Source organism: Anastrepha obliqua, chromosome 4, assembly GCF_027943255.1.
Source record: "Anastrepha obliqua isolate idAnaObli1 chromosome 4, idAnaObli1_1.0, whole genome shotgun sequence".
In the NCBI taxonomy this organism is placed as follows: Eukaryota; Metazoa; Arthropoda; class Insecta; order Diptera; family Tephritidae; genus Anastrepha; species Anastrepha obliqua.
Window position 1 is genome coordinate 65,871,083 of NC_072895.1, and position 15,623 is coordinate 65,886,705.

At 35.5% G+C, this 15,623-nt stretch overlaps 1 protein-coding gene across 6 annotated transcripts in view; it reads right to left on the bottom strand.

Moving 5' to 3' along the window:
- Positions 1–5,705: 5,705 nt before the first annotated feature.
- LOC129244667 (uncharacterized) overlaps positions 5,706–15,623 on the bottom strand; it is a 141,386-nt gene continuing 131,468 nt past the window's right edge. For all 6 annotated transcript variants that reach the window (XM_054882435.1, XM_054882434.1, XM_054882433.1 and 3 more), the window contains one exon: positions 5,706–5,932. In XM_054882435.1, the coding sequence (XP_054738410.1) occupies positions 5,849–5,932 (84 nt within the window). In that variant the 3' untranslated portion in view covers positions 5,706–5,848. The remainder of the gene's footprint in view (positions 5,933–15,623) is intronic.

Here is a 15,623-nt window from a genome sequence, read left to right on the forward strand (position 1 = left end):
CTCATAACTTTACTAAAGCATGTCAGACATTTATGACTAATCCACATTCGTGAACTAATTATTTCTGCTCACATGCGAAGAATTCCTATGCTCTCTCAGCATGCACGGCAAAACTTTGAAAAGGGGAAATACATGCATACTAACATAATAATTAGTTTCATTTTTATGACCAATATCATACGCGCTCCCACTTTGCGAAAACGAGTAGTAGTACTGCAATGGAGCAAAAGTAGTTCTCCGCTTGTAGAAAAGTTAAAAAGTTTTCGATGTCTGCTATAGATATATGACTTATTTCTTTGTTACTTTCTCCACCAAACATTCCCTCTCTCTTCAGTAATAATTCAACACTGTGCTCAAAATGCATCTTTTTATCTCATAAGTTGGTAGCTGCCAGTGCATGAGCCTCACTGTGTTACATGAGAAACTAGTGCACACATTTGTACATACATGCATACATATGAACACTTATGTGTAGATCAACTGAAAAGTTTTTTAATCATTCATGCCAAAAAACTCTTCAACAGCTAAAAACGCTTATGACTGCTTAAAACCAAAAGTGGGCGAATGAACAAATGTTCGTGGCGCAGGGCAACCGCAACCACAACTGCCACCAACGCAGCCACAGACATGACTTACGCGGCTTCGGGAGCAACAGAAACAAACATATTTGCGTAATGATGTTGCCACATAAATAACGTTTGAATTTTGCTACATAACAACTATAAAAACCTGTACTGGCTTTGTGGGATTTTGGAAACTTTTATTTTATTATTTTTCTGCCAACATTCACAACGGTTTTGCTATCAATTCCAGGTAATTGATTTAATTAATTAATCAATTTCTGCGCACGTTTTTTACTTTGATGAAATGTTGGGTAACTGATGGACTACACTGAAGAAGAGGAGGTGATTGAATTTTACTGATAAAGAACTTTTGTGAATATTACATTTTTCTGCCTGTTATTTGTCTGTTGTTTGCATTGAGCCTAATAGGCCAGGGAGTGAGCATAATAAACTTCCTTAAAAAATTATTGCTATTAAAATGTTTACAATGGGAGATATCGAAATACCGTCACATGGAAGTAAGTGACAAAATTTTCGATTTTCTGTTTTTGATAAAAATCGATAGCGTACCACCATATGCGCACACTGTAAAAATTTCAAAGCCTAAGAAATACCTTGCTTACAACTTTCTAGCGAAAGCAACTTCGGATTATACTTCATTGCAATTAAAAAACGCGTCAATTGGAAAATAGATTCTTTGTCACTTACGCCATTTTCGTGGTTAAGAGCGATATGCAGTCGGAATAGAGTTTTTAGAATTTGAATATGACGCCATCAAAATGATTGAAAGTAGATTGTTAGAAAAGTGAGTATTCGATAGGATGGAATAATAACAGAGGAAGTTAAATTTTGCTCATGAAACTGACACAAGGGGAAGAAATTACGCTCTAAGCCTTAGGCTGCCTAAACATGTTTTAATGCTCGTAAATTTTTTAATGGACTTTTAAAAACATTGACAATATAACATCCATTCTCAGTAACGAAAGCATTTATTTTTATTATTTTCTTGTTGCTTTAAATACTTCACTCCAAAGGTAAGGCACAAAAAATTACAATACATATTTTGACATTTTCAGTTAAATCGATATTACTGCTTAATTTGGACAAAGTTTTGGATCCACAAATGGAGGGATCTACAGTTTCAAGCCGACTCCGAACGGCAGATATTTTTATGAGGAGCTTTTTCATGGCAGAAATACACTCGGAGGTTTGCCGTTGCCTGCCGAGGGGCGACCGCTATTAGAAAAATGTTTTTCTTATTTTATGGTGTTTCACCGAGATTCGAACCTACGTTCCCTCTGTGAATTCCGAATGCTAATCACGCACCAACCCATTGGGCTACGGCGGCCGCATAAACATAGTTCATACTACAACAAAAAGCATATAACACAAAGCCTCAAATCTTGTACAAAATGTATTAAATTCAATTTATCAAACTTTTTCTGAAAAAAAAAGTACGCAGTTTTGACGCCTTTGGATTTTGCTATAATAAACATCGTTGATTTTTCACAATTTTTTCCTCTATATAAACGACTGCTCAAAATTTTTTTAAATGACACTTTCGATTGCAACAAAACATATCTACTAAATGCCAAAAAGTCACAGTGCAAATAAAAATAAAGATGGTGTCAGCAGAAAGTGGCGCTTAAATAATGACAAAGCCCCAAGAAAAATGGTACAAAAACTAAATGTGCCACCTACACTCAAAAAGGGCAATGCAAATGTTTTCCGTAAAAAGGGGAAAAAAGCAAGAAAAGGTGAGAACAAGCAGTAAATGTCAATAAGCTTATTATGAAAGACTTGCATTCTTGTTATATGTTTTCACTTTTCAATTCCATGAAGTTTAATGCATCTTGAAGTTTTTCATATTGGCGTTGTTCTTCGTTTACTCACTTTTCCATTTTGTGGTTATTTGGTTTTACATGGAAGCCATGGTGAAAGTATCCGTCACCTTTGCATGGAAGCCATCTGTCTTTGACTTTTTGATTTTTATACCTTTGTAATTATATTTGTCACTGCTTACTTAATGTTGACTATTTTTCAACTCAAAAGCAATTCAGCTATTAGTAGGCAGCCCGGTGTATATGAGACAAAGGGTTATTATTACATGCACACTAGGAATATTACTGACAGTTATTAGATGTGCGCAAATGTTAGATAAACTTGGCTATTCTTTAAATAAATAGACACCATTTTATGAACACGACTGTCTGTAGCAAAACAAGTGGCGGATTGTAAATAAATATCTGATTGACACCAGACCAAATAATTAAATTTAAAAAATAAAACTGCATAATAAAATACTTCGAATGGCAAAAAGCAAATCATGTAAACGCTTAAAATAAACTTGTATTCAAATTTTTATTTAATGAAATTTCAATGAAAATTAATACAGTAATAAATTTTTTAATCATTATCACTATCTGATGAAATTTATCTGCTATTAGGAGGTGGCGTAAAACTGTACGTCCCTCAATTTGTGGAAATACAGTCGCATATTGGCAGTGGGGTCGGCCAAACACCCAAAAAGAGTCTAAGGTTAAAATCAATATTTTTCTAATAAATATATGTGAATCATATATAATATTTCGTAAGAGTATTTTTTTATTTGTGCACATGAATACGCACTGAAATGTCTAGTCCTACATAGCATTTGATTCGTGAGATCCATGTCTGATACCATCGTGAAATTTTAAAATAATGTTGTACAAAATTTTTTCAGACACTCGGCAATCGAAAGTACAATATACAGGCTATTTCCAGCTGGAAGCCTTGTTCTTAAAGCTGGACCATTTTCATAAGTTTCAATAATTTGGACGCGTTGTTCTATCGTGTAAAATTGTATATCTGTCTACTTGGCAAATGTCAAGAATGGCATAAAAACCAAAACAAAGATACCATCTAGGCGTGACTTCTAAAAGACCATTTATTATCCTCGCGTTTCAACTTCTGAAACTATTTTGTAGTAGGTGAAATGTAAAGGCCTGTATGCTCTAGGCTCCGTAAACTGTAAGACTATTGCTCATGAAACATTCCGTCCAATACCAATACTTTTGCTTGCAGGGATTTAACTACTTGTACAACTGCCTATGCGCAAAACGTATGTGATATTGCGTTTCATCTCATGAAATCGATTCACTTCCGTTCGCAACTTAGAATTTTCTTTTTCCAACCATTTGATGCGCTACAGCAACTGCGCATTTATTTCTTTAAAAAAGTTCTAACAGTAATTTTCATTGTGAAAATCTTTGTGAAATTTAATCATTAAAGGAAGTTCGTCTTTCTAATAGATGCAACTGAATATTTTCGCTTCTTCGCTGAACTTCTTTTTTATGCAAACGATTTGGAAATATATAAGTCAATGTCTAGCATCTCTGATTTCTTTATGCTCCAGTCAGATAAAAGACGACTTCTATTAAATAGATACTAAGAAGTGTCTTCATATGTCATTATTTTATTACGGGCATGCGTCTCACAACTCTGAATGAAATTTCTGATGTAGGTGCAACCTTTGACTCGAAATTCTCACTTCTCAGTCACTTCAATTATAACATTGACGCGTAGATGAAGCTTGTCTTCATTCATCATTTTGTTTGGGACATAGAGCTCCAAATACCTGGGTATCGACCAGTGATACTAGTTATATGCATTGCTCAACTGCTAAAATGTTTGTTAGAAATTTTAGAGATTGTGACTTAAAACTAAAAACAAAAAAAAAACAAGCAAAAATAATCAAAAGTATTGCCTCGAGTTTACGCCCTCAAAATTTTCAAGTAATGCGCATCAAATAGATGTGCGGGTATTCGAGCTCTACTTTGAAGTTACTATTATATTTATTAACGTCGCTCGCAAGGTTTAAATGAGAATATACGGTCTTCATAGGTAGACTATAATTTTCTGATCACATTAATACGTAAAATTTTCATAGTTTTGCTCTCAAAACATTAAATTTCGCTGATCCTAATTGTTCACATGATTCAAGATGTGCATTAATATATTTAAAATTTTTACATAGTGGCAGATCATATTCTCACAATGAGAATTTCACTCTGCTTTGTTACTAATATTAAAAATACCGTAATCGGTTCGCCAATTCCTCTTTCGAATACCTCTAATCATTTGTTCTTATTAGAGCGAGTTAGAGACAGATACAGTCTCTTATACTCCTGTTATTAGAACTTAGAGAGGACTTGATGAAGTCCTAAATTCTTGATATGGAGAAAAAGCGCGACATGTTCAAGAAAAAATGATTAAAAATAAGCGGGATTATTTAACAACTTTAAACTTACACTTTATTATACTAAAATTTAATAATGCATAGAACTGCATGGAATTTTTCTAGAAATTCAAATTAAAACTCTTGGAATTGGAACCATTGCATGGAAAGTTTATGGAATTTTTCTACTTTTTATACAAAATCTGAGAAAATGGTCTTGCAATGTATTTTTGGGGCAAATTGTCGCTGAAGTTTGCGTCAATGCCTAAATGCGCTAAAAGTGTTAACCAAAACCGTTATTCCCCAATTTCATAAAATTTCATCACAGAAGGAGTTGAGACTAATGCGGAGCACAAAATTTGCTGGATAACTGCCTCCCACCGGATTCGTCGACTTTCAACCAACGTTTCAATTAATCTAATTTAATATTGTGTCATTTCACATCATTTATTATAAATTCTTTGCGGTTGCCATTACTACAATTTATCGCATAAAAATACACAAATTTATGTACATATATACTTATGCATGTAATTTTTTCTGCTTCATTTGCTAATATTTTATACATACAAATTTTATTAGTAGTTTTAATTCAACACTAATTATTTACTGTTTGTTAAAATGCTATTTGTCTATTTTACTTTTTATTAAATCTACTATTTTTTATTGACACATATCGTTTTTTGATTTTATTTTGAAATTGTGTAAAAATTAAAATTCGTAAATAAAATAATTTCCATTCTAAATAAATAATCATTTTAGTTTTCGATTTTAACAACTCCCAATTAGCCTTAGTGATACAAAACAAATTGATGATCTATAAATAAATGATTAATTCACATTGAATAGCTTAGTAAATATGTATGCATTTTGGTGGCCTTAAATCCCACACAGCCTGTATCGGATAATTTTTAGTTGCTTTTATGTATGTACATGTTTCCATGTATGCAAACACACACTCATTCATTCTCACTAAGCTATGGGGAAAGTGGCCTTTGTGCGGCTGAGTTGCTAGGTTGCATTTATTTGCCGCGCGGTGCATCATTTTGTTCGACCCGACTCCGCTTATTTACGTCCGGTCACCGATGATGCTGGCCTCTCGATAACGAATGGGATATGTGAGTGCGTTTCCTTTGTCCCACGAGTACAATTCCTGCAAATACAAAAAAACAGACAAGCGAATTTATACCGGAATCCACAAATGAATAACTACCATATATACAGTTGATATTTACTAGTGTGTACTATATATACTATATATGTATGTAGTATGTTTTAGGTTGGGGAATAAGTTCATCGCGTTTTTATATTTTCTTTTATTTTACAACTATTTGTTTGCTGTTTGGCAAGGGATAAGTATTCATTATTCTTTCAACAAAAACTCTCTCGACAACTGAGTAGTAAAGTTCCATCTCAACGAACAAAACTAACACTCTAAAAGGCTCTCATCATGCCCATCCTAACGTATGACACAGAAGGGTGGACGATGACAACGTCTAATAAGGCGTCCTTTGGAGTGTTTGAGAGAAAATTCTACGGAAAAGTTTTGGATCTTTACATGTTGACGATGGCGGGTATCATAGGCGATGGAACGATTAGCTTTACGATGGTATAGAGAAGCGGATAAATATCCAGTCGCTTCGTTGGTTGTGTCAAACGCTCCGGCTCTGAAAGTATTCGATGCGACACCAGCTGGTGCTGGCAGAGGAAGAAGAATGCCTCTTCTGCGTTGAAAAGATCGATGAAGAAGGGCTTGGCTTTACTTGGTGTGTCCAACTGGCGCCTATTAGCACGAGAAAGAAACGAAGAAGAGGAGTATTCATTCGATAGAACTCTTTTTTTCAATTCAATATTTCAAATTTTTCGGTATTTCGGATGCATTATGGGTGATAAGTTGGTGCGGTTATCAGTATTTTAATGTTTTTTATTAATGAAATTGTTATTATTTTATTTTAGTACCTCAATTAAAAATATGTTACAAAGGCAAAGTTTACTAATAGCTAAAAAATTAAATAATTTCTTTTTTTGTATTATAGTTTGGTTGGTAATTTTATATTATTTAGTTTTTGAATATGATATCCAGCATATGTCCGCCGCGGCTACAAGTTAAATGGTCCATTTGACCAGTCCAATTTTTGGCTACTTTTTCTATATAAAATAACATATCTATTATTCAAATCCAAATTATCCCAATCAGCAAAAAGGCGACGCAAACAGTAGTCACTTGGCTTCAATTTCTGTACGAGCTGTATTTTGTGGGCAGCTAAGCCAAGACCTTTCATTAATTTTCCACGTAGTTGAAGGACAAAGGCCAGCAAGTTTAGAAAGATGATGAATCGACATTTCGGCGTTTTCTTCAATACTTCGCTCTATGAAGTTTACGAAAAAATATTGATATATTTTTTCAAAGTAAATTTCTACAATTAGAAGCGTTGTCCTGACGTTAAGCGATTCAAGTTGACTTAACAAACCTTACTGAATAGAAAATTCAACTCAGTTTGATATTCTCAGTTGTCAAATCATAGTTATCGATATCGATAGTTCTGATGCAGATAAAAAAATAACAGATACATATGAAACCACTTCATCAAACACCATTCCATACCACAGCCACATCATTATGCTTGGTAGATGCATGTACCAAATTTATCAAGCATAATTTTAAAAACTCATAGAATCGCGCCCATCTCTAATAGAACTTTAGGAGGACGATTTTTAGAAATAGCTTCGATGCTAGGCCGCATGGAGAGTAATATATTCAAGACATAATGCACTTAATAATCTGCTCGGAAAATTTCCATACCCATTCGGAGATTAGCGTATTAAAATAGAAATACAAATAGACGAATTTCTTTTTAGCAACGCTAGTAGACCATACAGGTACATACGAATTTTAGAAATATTTTTCTAGGCTTCGGAGATTGGTACGTTCAAAATAATATGAAAAGTTTTTAAAAATAGTCTTACTTTATTGTGCTGGACTCCAATATGTACTGCAATATTTCCATTTCATTTTTTAAACAATCAAGTGTCTACCGACAAGGCCTTAACGATTTTGGAGGAACAAACAGACGCGCTCTCATTCAATTTGATTATACTTTGCACGCACACCACTACCTTCAACGCGAAAATTACAATATATTCCCATCGAAATATTTCCGCAATAAACTTACCCATTTCAAAGTAAATCAATACTGATATGTAGGGTTTTTCAGTAAGAGCGCTTCAACTTTGACTTTTTCAACTAATTTTTTTTTTTTATTATCGAGTTTGAATATATACATTTAAGTATGAAATTCGATTTCTTTTGCATGACCCCCGCGTGCACGTTTTACGAAGTCCAATCGTTGAACCCAATTTTCGACCACTCTTTTGCATAAATCGGCCGAAATTCCAGCAATTTCGCGTTCAATATTGGCTCTTCACATAACCCCAAAACGGGACGGCTTGTTAAATGGACCGTAAAATGGCCGTAATGCTCTTAAAGTAGCAACAACAGAACAATTATTTTCATAAAAAATTTGCACGATTTGCAATCGTTGCTCAAATGTGTAGCGTTCCATGATGAAATGTATACTAATGAAGTTTACAAATGACAAGCGAAAAATAAAAAATATTGCGTCGTTCGCCCTCCCTATCGGAAAAAAGTTGAAGCGCACCTATTGAATAACCCTATATATACATAAAGACCAAAGGCCGCAAAGACCAAAGGGAATTTTCTTAAAAGGCCCCTAAAAATATAATGCCATTGTGCCAAGAGAATTTTTGCTTTTTTTTGGATAAGTGAAAAAACTTTATTTTGAATAATTTTTTTTATGAAAATATAGGTTTGTATATAGGTTTTAAGGATCTTACTATTTTAAAAAATTATAAATTGTTAAATCCGTATTTACCGAAATTTTGATTTTGGTCTTTCTCAGAGGGGGTCACACATAAACTTTTATTCAGTTTATCATGCAGTTTCTGAAGTTCGAGTTAAAGTGAATATGAAGGTGAAACTAAATATGGATGGATTTAAACTTGATGTTCTGAAAAATGAGTTATTCGAAAATTATCTTTTCACTGGCAATTTAGTGCGCATGCATCGAATTCATAAATTTAAATTAATTGAAAATACTAACTGACAGTTTTCTTGTGAATTTGTTTCTTCTGAAAATTCATTTAAGAAAAAAGTAGGAATGAAGCAGTGAAATTGAAACAGAGTGAATTTGATTGACATACACTCGAAAATGATTTGCAGAACTAGCCTTTATATTTAAACTCAACGGTTTAACATAAGTTAAGAATGATAATATAAATATTTTGCATCTTCAATTTTCCACTACGAATGAAAGTAAAAAATCGAAAGGAGAGCAAAGTAGAAAATCATAGCGCTCTATAAACGAGGTAAATTCTGCATAAAACACCAGTAAAATTGTATTTTTGATTTGCACTTTTTCTCAAGTATTTCACTGCTAGTTCATATGTAAGAAAAGGTGTATGACAAAGTACTATATTGTATGTAAACAGGCAACGACTGACTTTTGAGAAATGCTCTGGCTAAGAGACTGCAACCGGCTGTTCAAAAGAGAAATGCAGCAACTTCCATTCTGAAGAATAAAATCACTATATTTACTATGAAAAAACAAGCTGACTGCTATTACAAAAGATAGCAAGGCAAAAAGTTTTCCTTTGATATCATACAAGCATAATAAACTTACGCCATGTCTTACACGAGTATGTAAGTATGTATGAAATTTTGCATGACAAAGCATATGCTGAGTGGTAAATGAACTTAAAGGAAGAATATGTTACCTGGGAACTTTAGAGAAATCAGCATGCCCCTTAATGAAATTTCACAAAAGAAAGAAAATTTAACAAATTTATTAAATTTGCAAGCAAACATACATACATACATACACTTACGGTGAAAAAAAAAAAGTTGAGGATTTTTTTCAGTTACGTTGCTTTTACAGTCGTTTGAAATGCGTAACGAAGCATTCCCATTTTTTAATGGTGTTTGAATTTTGAACTTATTTTGTGACATTTTATAGCGATGAATATATGATATGTCTGGCTGTTGTTATAAAAATAACGGAACTGATTTTATCCGAAAAGCAAAAAAATATATTATATATTTCAAAGTTTCACGTATAACACATAGCAATGAATCTTCCGTAAAACGACTTAAAAGTAGGCATCTATGAAATATCACTGCGCGTGAAGATAGAGATATCGTCAAAATAGCTCAGTGTGATCGATTCAAAGCTGATCTGGAAAATGCTGTGGAGTAAAAGTACAGACATAACATGGCTATCGCCTCAACTACGCAACGTCACTTGAGAGAAACTGATTTAATGGGTCACAGATCCGCTAAAAAGCCGCTTCTCATTGCAAAAATGTGTTCCACCCGTTTAAAGTGATATCAGGAAACCCGACATTAGACACATGACTGGGTACGAGTCATTATTTCAGATGGGTGTGAAATAAATTTACGCTCCTCAAATGCAAGATGCTCAGTGCGCCGCAGATAAAATAAAAGGTTTTGTCATAACGGCGGTCAGGGTACAGTGAAACCATCAGCATAAATAATGGTTTGGGGAGCAATAACAGGTTACGGTGTTGGAAGAATTTCCTTTGTTGATGCATAAAATCTTCTATTTATTTTGAGCTGTCAGAGCACGAAGGAAATATTATATTTATAGCATAACATCGAAATTAGAAACTTAAACCAATTTATTATAACGAAGTGGCAATATTACAGCAATAACGGAATATATAAGGTTGGCAAAAAAGGCTTGCGGTATTTCCGCAAGCTTGTCTTTGCAAGCGCGTAGTTCTAGTTGTATTCGTCACATCGGTTCACGCTAGAGCTTTTTGGAAAGCTCTTTTCACGTGTTTGATTAATTGTTGTTTGCTTTTAGTCGTTCGTGAGTTATAGCGTCGCAAAACATGGATCAAAATAAAGAAAAAATACGGCATATTTTACAGTACTACTACGATAAAGGCAAAAATGCATCTCATGCTGCCAATAAAATTTGTGCAGTTTATGGACCCGATACAGTTTCTATTTCCACCGCACAACGATGGTTTCAACGTTTTCGTTCTGGTGCAGAGGTGATCGAAGATGCGCCACGGTCCGGAAGGCCTGTCGTCGAAAATTTCGATGAAATCGCTGAATTGATCGAAAGAGACCGGCATAGTAGCAGCCGTAGCATCGGCCAAGAGCTGGGTATGAGTCATCAAACCGTTAAAACCATTTGAAGAAGCTTGGATTCAAAAAGAAGGTCGATATATGGGTGCCACACGACTTGACCCAAAAAAACATTTTTACCCGTATGGATGCATGCGAATCGCTTCTGAATCGCAACAAAATCGACCCTTTTTTGAAGCGGATGGTGACTGGCGATGAAAAGTGGGTCACTTACGTTAACGTGAAGCGCAAACGGTCGTGGTCGAAAAGCGGTGAAGCTGCCCAGACGGTGGCCAAGCCTGGATTGACGGCCAGGAAGGTTCTCCTGTGTGTTTGGGGGGATTGGCAGGGAATCATCCACTATGAGCTGCTCCCCTATGGCCAAACGCTCAATTCGGACCTGTACTGCCAACAACTGGACCGTTTGAATGCAGCACTCATGCAGAAGAGGCCATCTTTGATCAACAGAGGTCGAATTGTCTTCCATCAGGACAACACCAGGCCACACACATCTTTGGTGACGCGTCAGAAGCTCCGGGAGCTCGGATGGGAGGTTCTTTTGCATCCACCGTATAGAACGGATCTCGCACCAAGTGATTACCACCTATTTCTGTCCATGGCGAACGAGCTTGGTAGTCGGAAGTTGTCCTCAAGAGAGTCCTGTGAAAAGTGGCTCTCCGAGTTTTTTGACAATAGGGAAGCGAGCTTCTATAAGAGGGGCATTTGAAGTTGGCATCTCGTTGGGAACTCGTCATCGAACAAAACGGCGCATATTTGACTTAAATCGCATTATTATAACCAATTTTATGAACAATTGAAAATTCAATAAAAATACCGCAAGACTTTTTTGACAACCATATAAATCGTTTTGGGAATTGAATCGATGGCATGGCCGGGAAACAGTTGAGACCTCGATCCCATTGCAACTATGTGGTATATTTAACAAGAAAGATACGCCAGCAGAAGACGACTAATATCAATTTATTAAAGAAAATTCTCGAAACTATTGTCAAAGCATAAAATTTCGAGTTAAGAATATTTCTTAAAAATTAAGAATCCACTAATAAGGCAATAAAAGAAGCATACGCACATCTCTTTTTTTACTACTAATACCGATTTTTGCCAAATTGTTGAATAAATAAATGAATGAAAATTAGTTTTGCCTTATGCCAGTACCTCATCCCAGTCCCATTAATAAACCTAAGATAGAGCTGAATTGGGCTGAGCACTTGGCCTTTTTTCCGGCCACATCCAGCCGAGATGTCTCAACCTTCTAGGCGCTATAGCGTCACATTCGAGGTGTGCCAGAGTATCCGGGGACTGGTCGGAGAAATGACAACAGTTGGTGGAACATATCCCAATAATATGCACATGACTACGCAATTTGCAGTGACTTGTGAGAATATCCATGGGCATTCACAGCTCATCTTTAGGAAACGTTATAAGTTGCCTGCACCACCTTTGATTATACCCCCTCAATAAGGGCTTCGCCTGGTGTAAATCCATAATTTGGTGCCCGTTCACGTCTCTTAGACTTAGCTCATCACATCTAAGATTCTGCTTGAAGGTGTGTTGTCCCATAGCAAGAAAACTTAACTTTGTATTAAACCAAATGGGCATTTGTATGACTTCGCCATTACATAAAATACCTTTTATGCTTGTTGTTGTTGGCTGAATAGCTTTAAAACTGATTACAACTTAGCGCAAGAGAACATTTTTGACCACCTAATAGCGATAAAATATAAGTAGACCTCATTCATTTATATATTAAAAATATTGCTTAAATTTGAGGAAAATCGGCGTTTTTTTTTACCGCAAGTGTAATTGTGTTATCGCACACATATGAGTATGTATGAAAATATACATACAAAAGACTTGTGCAATGGCATGCCAAAGAGCAAATATCAAAAGACCAAGGCAGAAATGCGCATGGGAGGCGGAAGAGATGATCGAATGAGTGAATTATGGGCGGTTTTATTTGTCAATATTCAACTTCTATTATTCCTGTATGTGTGTGCACCTTCTCATACCAAATACATAGCCTATAACCATATTCATGCGTTTTGGTATTCATAAAAGCGTGCATCTAAATACTGATCTATATATGTAGGTGCACATACACACCAATTGTATAGTATGTGCATATTTTGGTAAAATGTATTGAAGGAATAAAAGTGAATGGATAGGCGACAATTTTTGTGAACTTCATGTCAAATATCACAGCCCACTCCCACCCTCTCTCTACATCACGTGACAATTCTAATTTATATGGGAATTCATTGCGAGTCACGTGCTTGGCTTAGAGATGCAAATACACACAATGAACAGGTTTTTCATTCCTATGCTTTTCATGACATGAAATGTGTGTAAACTGTGACTACAAGAATTGCGTGTTTTTTTTTTTTTTGATCTCTGCACAAAGCCTAAGACCGAATATGACTTTGATAAGATGATTAATTAATTTAGGAGGAAAGCTCGTGCTTGAAATGCCTGTATACAACTTAGCGACGGGTACTACAAGAAGCAACCCAGACTAATTTTCGCCCTTTACGAGTACTAATGATCATAAGTATTGGGGGTATTTATGATTATAAAGCTCTCACATATATTCGCAATTGGGGGCGGTCATAAATTCTGCATTATAATATCGTTTTGTTTTTTTTACTTTGGGACAAATCAGAATTTCTTTGGGTCATAAATATGTATTTTCAAAACTATGTTACGACAAAATAATCTAAAAGTAATATTCTTAAGATTACAATTATTTAGGCAAAGTTGTTTTTGGTCATAATTCTGTACTTTATTTATGTACTTTGTGTTTTCAAGAAAATTAGTACTTTTTAAAACGCAAAAAGAAGTGTAAGCAATTAACAATAATCGATATTAAAATATGTACTTAGTCCTGCCATAAGTTCTGCTATAAGTTAAGTCCGTTATAGATATGAAATTATAATACTTTTATAATGAAGTTATGAAGTCTTCGACAGGTCATGTTCTCCAATGCTGGCCGCAAGCTGTAGTCCAATGGATTCAGACTTGGACTTCCGGACGGCCAATCTTATGCGACTATGAACCCATGAATATTGATTTTAGCCAATTCTGGGTGATTTTTGCCTATGGGCTGTGGCGGAATCATTTCTGAAAGATCCAACGCCTCCATTGAAGAGGGTACTGCTCAACTTCTTTACAATGCTTTCTAAGACATCCTCCTGGTACACTTTCTGTCTTTACATTTTGTCGTTTTGCTTATTAAAAACTTCTTCAACAGTGAAAATTGTTTCATCTATGAAAATAATATTTTCATGGCCGTTGACCGCGTGCCACCGAGTCTAATTAGTCTTGACATGGATCTGGTCGACACATTCATTTCCTGGACATGGTTTTCTGCTTTCTAAAGGGAATTCTTTCTCGAACGGATTTTATGGCTGGACTGGTTCGAACCACGCGAGGATGACCATTTCCTTTTCTGTCACTTCGGACGTTTGGGGAAAACGATTGATCGCGCAGTAAACACATTCTTGAAATATTATTAATTTTAAACTTCAATTGTGGCAGGAGTGACTGGTCTTTCTGGCAGAACTGATAAGTTGAGTAGAAAAGCAATAGTTTCCTACTAAATAAACTTTATTTTTGCTTCTAGTATTAAAGAAAACATGCACGATCATGAATCAGCTCTACTATCTGCGGTACACTTGCAGGAAAAATCAAAACCATACTATCTGGTTCCGAAGATAGCTCTGAACAAAGACTATAAAATACGAATACCCCAAAGGAAGGATTGGCAGACCAAGTCGTATCAGATAATAGAGGCCACCATATTTATACTCACTGCTCAAAGATGGACAATGGCACTGGATCGAGAGTATACTCGGAACAATTATCCTTAAATTCGCCCTTTAGACTCTCCAACTGGACTTATATCACTGGCCTCAACGAGCATCAATTCACGATGTGTTACAAAATTCAGGAGGTCGCTCTCGCTTATCCAACAACACAACACCACACGTTGTTGGGTCCCCGGCGACTCTGGAGTGGAGGTAAATGAAAGAGTGTATGAGTGAGCAAGGCAAGGTTCTGAGTTTAACCTTCAGCGAGTGGTAGAGGACATAAGCATTCCTCTAAACAAACTATACACTACAATTGACTTGAGCGTAATCGCGGAAAACAGTAGAAGGTGATCTTTGTCTACTAACCGCAAAATGTCTGCTGGATTCAACAGATCAACTACCAGCTTCCCCACAGGTATTATAACCGCTCGCTGCGCTATTGGCACCATAGTCATTAGAATTGGTGTACCTCACAATGACTTCTGCATGAGCTGCGAAGATAAAGAAGAAATTGAGTTAGTGCAAAACCTCCTCTGTAAATGTTCTGCACTTCAAAGAAGCCGTGCCAAATATCTTGGCGATTATTTCTTTGAAAACCTGGAAAATTTGCAAATGTCTCACTGAAGGGACTAGTTGCCTGGTTGAAGCAACTGGCTGACCTAACATGACATAATTTTTCACAAACTTTCGGTATTTGTAAATACATCAAATGTCCTGCCACTTTTTATTATTAAAGAAGTGATAGGCAAATTTTCTCTCATGCGGTCATAGAAGACATCAGAAATTTTATTTTCTACATCTGTAAAGAATGTTTGCATGGTACTGCTCACTCATCTCAAATCCGA